Raw genomic sequence first — 7,103 nt, forward strand, 5'->3', positions numbered from 1 at the left:
AGTTGCTGTCCTTTTGTTCTTCAGTCTAGTTGTGGAGGACGTCGCTTCACTGGCCCATGTTGGTATTATCATTGCGCTCTTCTCAGGTGAGGCAGTTGCTCGCCGGCCATTGGATGGCCACTCACAGCGGCTCTTGGCAGGTCACACCGGCTGCCGGCCACTCACGCTGGCTGCAGCCTACTGCAGCAGGGGCTGCAGCCTACGCAGTCGCCCACAACTCATGGCAGCCCAGCTCCAGGTCAAGCTGTTGTTCATCACCTTAGCTGTAGAGGGCGCAGCATCACTGGCCCAAGCAGGATCCGAACTGGGGCCCTGCTGCTCAGAATGTCCCAGGCCAACTCCTAACCAGCACGCCACTCAGCCGGCCCAGTATTTTTAAACTATTTCTAAATACTAATGAAATTACACTCCTCCTAATATTTCTGCATTAGGGAATTGCAAGTAAGTCAGTGGAGCTTGTGGAGGGTGGTAACATAAGAATGGCTATTCTACCTTTTTCACTTTCTCCCCCTTCCCCTTGGCTTCTAATTTATGGTTAGGTTTAGTATAGAAGAGACACGAATGGAAATTCTGACCAGGGAATATTTCCTTTTGAGAAACTGTAAAATTCAGTTTGAGTTTAGATTTGTGAAAATTAATTCTTGGATTTGGACTAAAAGTTCTGAAATAGAGTCGTCTTTTGATTATCAGATCGGTGCTTCTCTTTTTGCCTCAAATATTGGCACTAGCCACTTTATGGGCCTGGCTGGGACAGCAGCGACTTCAGGGATTGCTGTAGGGGCCTTCGAGTGGAATGTAAGTAATACCTTTTGTAGCAACTAACCTCTACCTTTATCATTGTCCAAATAAACTCATAAACATAAAACTTGCTTTCAACCTTGAGTAAATATTAAAGACTTCTTGAGAAGTCATGGAAGAAAGGAACTGAGTCTTTGATTTCTCAAAAAAAATTGTGCTAGTTTTCTTTCTTCTTAGTAAATTAATTTTACATTTAAGGACCACAGGACTACAGTAAACAAAGAACTGTTAGGAGACTAGTCAGGCAGGGAAAAGGTCATATTAACATTTAAATATATGTGTATATTTAACATATTAAACATATATATACATACAGATACAAATATATTTATATTTGTATCTGTATGTATATATGTGTGTATATATATATGTGTACATATGCATGCATTTATTTATATGTATATATTTGCAGTATATATTGATAATTGGCTTAACTGAGCTCATTGAGATATGTAACTAGCTACTGCAAAACTCCTAACTGATCTCCTAGGAATACCAGGTTTCAACTATAAAACTTATAAAATGAATTATTTATTTAGTCTGTGGTATATATTTGTTGTAGGACATAGAATTTGTTCACCTAAATTTTAAGTTTTATGTTAATTCATCTATCTCTATATAAATCATCTGGCTTTTTTGAGGGGAGGGGATAAATCAGAAAGCTCCCTACATCCTGAGTCTCATCTTTCTTCTTATAGACTATAAAAATAAAGAATACTTCTAGCAGAGTCAATTCCAAACCTAATACAAAGCCCTGGTCTTTACCACTGTTTCCTCTCAGAATTCACTAGCATCTCCTTCATATATTCAACTTACTTTACCTCTTCTTTGTAAAGAAAGCCAGAGCCAATTTTTTTACTTAATTTCAATAACTTATTTGAAATTTTGCTATAGTTTTTCTCCCATTTATCTGAATGGTTTCTGATTTTTCTTGCTTTTTTTAAAACTATCTTTCATATTTAATTATAAGCCACCTTCAGTTCTATCTAGAAGTAAGCAAACAATAAGTTAAAAATAAATACCTTGAAAACTGTCTCAGGTAACCCACCACAATTAAGAATGCATCCCTTTATAGGTAAAGATCAAGTGCCTATAAGTTAAGTTTGTTGTACTGGAAGGTGTATGCTTAGGCTGTTATTTATAAGGTTCCCGGTAGTGATACCTCAGTTAGGCTCATAACAGATAGTAACTGAGCTTGCATCTCATATAAGAGCGTGGCCTAGATGGGACTGTGATGTAATTGTTCTTCTTGGTTTCAGGCTCCATTTCTGCTCTGTGTTGTTGGTTGGATATTTTCTCCTATTTACATTAAAGCTGGGGTGAGTGTCCATTATCATTTACTCTATTCTCTACAGTACTTTTGCTTACAAATATTACATTTGTCCTTAAAAACATTCTGGAAGATAAGTTCAACTTCTCAGCCTTTTGATCCTTGTGCTGACTTCCCTAAATCCTGAGAATAACATTGATCCACCTTGGGTAAACAGACACCAGTAACTGCCTGCTATTTCACTCTGGACCTTACTCAAGGGTTCATCTTTTAAAGCTATTATAGAAAACATTTTAAAACTTTAATTACAAATAAGACCTAAATAAATGAATGGAACAACTATGTTAATGATTGGAAGATAATATACTAAAAATGTTACTTCTCTCCAAATTGGTCTGTGAATGGAACGAAATCTCAAACAGGATTTTTGAGGAACTGACAATCTGATTCTAAGGAGACAAAGACATGTCAGTGACGTGAGAGAGGAGAACAAAGAGACCATCCATGCTGGACATCTGCAGGGATGTGTGGAGTGACATCATCAACATGGCAAAATAAAGAGTTTTCTACTGACTTCTCCCAAAGAACACACCAAGTTAGACTTTCACCAACAGATGAGAGGGCCTTTGTGGAAGTCCAAGAGTTCAGTGGAGAAGTTCTAGCACTTGGCTAGAGAAAAAAAAAAATCGCGTATTGCGACACACTGAAGAAGGTAAGAGGAACAGTTTCACTTCATCTATGTCACTCCTCCTCCAAGGTAGCATAGCTTAGTGCCAAGAGAGACCTTCTCAGCCTAAGATTTCTCCCATGGCAGAAAGTGAGAGCATGGAGTAAGTGTCTGGCTACTCCAGTTGTTCAGAGTGCTGCCCAAAAGGCCTGCTTTTCAATCCCATTCAGAATACTGAGGTTTGCTCTATGACTGGGGGCCAGGAAGTGGCTGAGAGAATAGCAACCAGGGCTCTCAGATGGCATCAAAGGAGTAGAATCCTACTGACTGCTCTGCAGACTATTAGGAAGTCTGCCAATGACCGACTGGGGACTTCTCACCTGTAAATCCCCCCAACTGGTCCATGGGCACCCCAACATTCTGCACACCTCACCCCTATATACCTCCACCCTGTGGCCAGTTTCCTCTGAGCGCCCTGATGGTGGTAAGAAGAAGCCTTTGCCGAAAGGTAGCAAGCATGCACAGAAAGCCAGCTTGACTCTGTGGATTGGGAGAAAGCGCACAAATTTGAACATTTGGTGCCACCCTTGGGAAAGCAAGCAAACAGGAGACTGGCAGCACCCAGTCTGGCTTTGCCGGATCACGAGAAAACATACTATTTTTAGAATTGCCCCACATGAGGGAATAAGAAGTGTGGAGCAGGTTTATGCATACAAAAGGCCTGAGAAATGGCCAGCCGAGTGCCTCAGTTGGTTAAGAGCACGGGATCTGAGCGGCAGGGTCGCCAGTTTGGTTTCCACATGGGCCAGTGAGCTGCGCCCGAGCTGAGCTGCTGAAGGGTGGCGGGATGGCTCAGCTGGTGAAAGCATGTACTCCTGACAAGAGGGTTGCCGGTTTAACTCCTGCATGGGATGGTGGGCTGCGCCCACCCACAACTAAGATTGAACACGGCACCTTGAGCTGAGGTGCCCTGAGCTGCCGACAGATGGCCTGATGGCAACTGGACTTGGAGCTGAGCTTGTTGTGCCTCCATAACTAAGATTGAAGGACAACAACTTGTCTGTTCCCCTTCCCCAGTTCCCCAACAGTGTTCCCCTCCCACAATTCCCCAATAAAATCTTTTTTAAAAAAAGGTCTGAGAAAGCCTCAGAATCCCTATGATTGAAGGTATTTCTCTTCAAAAGCCAGTCTTACCAACTGCTTCCTCAAATGCAAAGACAAGCAATGCAAGATTTCAAGGAACATGAAAAAACAAGGAAACATGACACTACCAAAGGAACACAATAATTTTCTAGTAACTGACCCCAAAAAATGAAGATCTGAGATTTGCCTGATAAAGAATTCAAAATAGTTGTTTGAAGGAAGCTCAGTGAGCTACAAGAAAACACAGAAAGGCAATTCAATAAGGAAAACGAGAAGTTTAACAGAGAGAAATCATAAAACTAACCAAACAGAAATTCTAGGGCTGAAAAATACAATGAATGAAATGAAAATATAATGGAGAGCATTGACATCAGACTGGATCAAACAGAAGAAAAAATCTGTGAAGTAGAAGACAAATCATTTGAAATTATCCAGTCAGAGAAGAACAAAGAAAAAAGAATGAAAAGGAGTGATGAAAGCCTATGTGAACTATGGGGTACTATTAAGAGAAATAGTCTACATTATTGTTGGAGCCCCAGATGAAGAGAGGGAGGATGGGGCAGAAAGCTTATTTAACTAAATAATGACTGAGAACTTACTAAATCTTAGGAGAGATTTGTATATCCAAGATCATGAAGTTCATAAGTCTCCCTCGCCCCCGCAGATTTTACCCCAAAACTATCTTCTCCAAGACACATTATAATAAACTGTCTAAAATCAAATACAAAGAGAAAAATTTTAAAGCAATAAGAGAAAGAAAATTCTTCATATATAGGGGAACCCCCATAAAGCTATTAGTGGATTTCTCAGCAGAAGCCATGCAGGCAAGGAGACAGTGGGATGATTTACTCCAAGATGAAAGAAAAAACTGCCAAACAAGAATACTTTACCTGGCAAAGTTGTCCTTCAGAAATGAAGGAAAAATACTTTCCCAAACAAACAAAAATTAAAGGACTTCATCACCACTATAGCTGCCTTACCAGAAATGCTGAAAGGAATTCTTCAAGCTGAAATAAAAGGATGCTAATTACTAACATGAAAATATACAACACACTGGTATAGGTAAGTATATAGTCAAATTCAGAATATTCAAATACTGTAATATGGTCGTATTATGTTAATCACTTAACTCTAGTTTAAAGGTTAAATGACAAAACTTAAAAATAACTATAGCTACAATTATTTGTTAATGGATACATGATATAAAAAGGTAAATTGTGACATCAGAAACATAAAATGTCGTGGGGAGTAATAGGGTAGAGTTTTTGTACGCAAAGTTATCAGCTTAAAATAGACAATTATATCTATGAATTATTTTATGTAAGCCTCATGGTAACCACCGTAGCAAAAACCTGCAGTTAATGGATGACTTCTCATCAGATACAATGGAGTCCAGAAAACATTAGAATGACAGTCAAATGCTAAAAGGAAGAGAAAACTCAACCAAGAATTCTATATCCAGCAAAAGTATTCTTCAAAAATGAAGGTACAATATATACAAATATTGAATTATTATGTTGTGTACCTGAAACTAATATAATATGTCAGTTACTTCAATTAAAAAAAACTTACTGCAAAAAAGTTTTGAAGGTGATTGGGTAGGTAAACATTTCTTACCTAGGACCAAAAGCATAAACCATAAAGGAAGAAATTTATATAATCAGACTTCAAAATAAAATTTAAAACTTTAACTCTTGGAAACATATTTTTAAGAAAATGAATAGTCAAGTTAAAGACTGGGAAGAAATATTTATAGGCTATATATACAATACAAAGACTTGTGTCCAGAATATATGTACATATTTTTCTTTAAAAAAAAACCCTCTAATAACACAAACATGAAGAAGGTTTGAACAGACATTTCACCAAAGAAAATATGTAAATGGCAAATAATCACATGAAAAGATGTTCACTGTCATTGATCCATTAAATAAATACTACTTAAAATAAGATACCACTACACATTCACTAGAATGGCTAAGATTAAAAAGACTGACATGGGCCGGCCGAGTGGCTCAGTTGGTTAAGAGCNTAATATCTTCCCTAGGTCTATATAAACTTGGCTAGGTAGCTATAGATACTTTACATGCAATTGTGTAGTATTATATCATATGTACATTCCACCATTTATGTACCATATTATTGGGCAGTTTAGGCTCTATATAATTTTTCACTATTATGATAAATGTAGTGAACATTTCTAATAGTAAAAATAACTACCATTATTTGAGTACTTATTATAAGCCTCTTGTAAGATTTTTTTGCTTTATATTTGTCGCTACTAAGATGTTTGGTGCCTATATGTTCTCAACTATGTCTTATTAGTGCCTTTTACCTTTTATAGTTATGACTACAAAACCTCATTGTCTTGCTTAAGGCTTTTGGTCTTCAATGCTATTTTATCTTATGTTAACATCAGTGCTGTCATATTGTTTGCTTTTTTGTTTGTTTTTACCTAAAAGGCTTCGTTATTTTTTTGATAATTTGGTTTCAATCTGTCTCATGTCAACAGCATAATAGTTGGATCTTTGTTTTCAATGGAATGGCTATCTTTTTTAATTATTGGGTTGTTGGAAAAGTCATGACATATTTTTTCTATGTTTTTCGTTATGTGTCATGACTTTTCCAACAACCCAATAAAAAGCTAATATTGGTTAAGGAAGGATTTTTTTTCATTTTAAATACCTCTGAGATTTTTTATTTTGAAAGTAACAGATGTTGGTTGTAAAAAAAAAAAAAGTTACAGCCCAAGTGTAGAACTTGAAATTTTCTCCCCATTCCACCTCTATTTCCATAATCCCAGTCTCCAGAAGTATTTTGTTTTATATATGGTGCCAGAATCACTCCTGTGTATATATAAACATATATATGCACAAGTGTAATGTGCACACATAAAATTTTAATGAGATTGTATTATATTAATACATATTGTTTACCATATATTTATTACTTAATAGACCTTCTTTATTCTTTATTTATGCTATATTGTATTTCATTGTGTAAATGTACCTTAGTATTTTAACCAGCCTCTTATAGATACCTAGATTGTTAGTATTTTTATTTTTTTATTTATTTTATTTTTTTTAAGATTTTATTGGGGAATTTAGGGAGTGGAACAGCATTGGGGAGTTGGGGAAGGGGAACAGACAAGTTGCTGTCCTTTTGTTCTTCAGTCTAGTTGTGGAGGACGTCGCTTCACTGGCCCATGTTGGTATTATCATTGCG

The 7,103-nt window shown here is 37.0% G+C and overlaps 1 protein-coding gene across 1 annotated transcript in view; it reads left to right on the top strand.

Annotated features, from left to right (window-relative positions):
• LOC109378343 (sodium/glucose cotransporter 1-like) overlaps positions 1-7,103 on the top strand; it is a gene marked incomplete at its 3' end in the record, with an annotated part of 48,515 nt that overhangs the window by 8,960 nt on the left and 32,452 nt on the right. The window contains exons 3-4 of the mRNA XM_019634759.1: positions 691-795; positions 2,058-2,117. Coding sequence (XP_019490304.1) covers positions 691-795; positions 2,058-2,117 — 165 coding nt within the window. The remainder of the gene's footprint in view (positions 1-690; positions 796-2,057; positions 2,118-7,103) is intronic.

This window comes from Hipposideros armiger, unplaced genomic scaffold, assembly GCF_001890085.2.
Source record: "Hipposideros armiger isolate ML-2016 unplaced genomic scaffold, ASM189008v1 scaffold_1888, whole genome shotgun sequence".
Taxonomy (NCBI): Eukaryota; Metazoa; Chordata; class Mammalia; order Chiroptera; family Hipposideridae; genus Hipposideros; species Hipposideros armiger.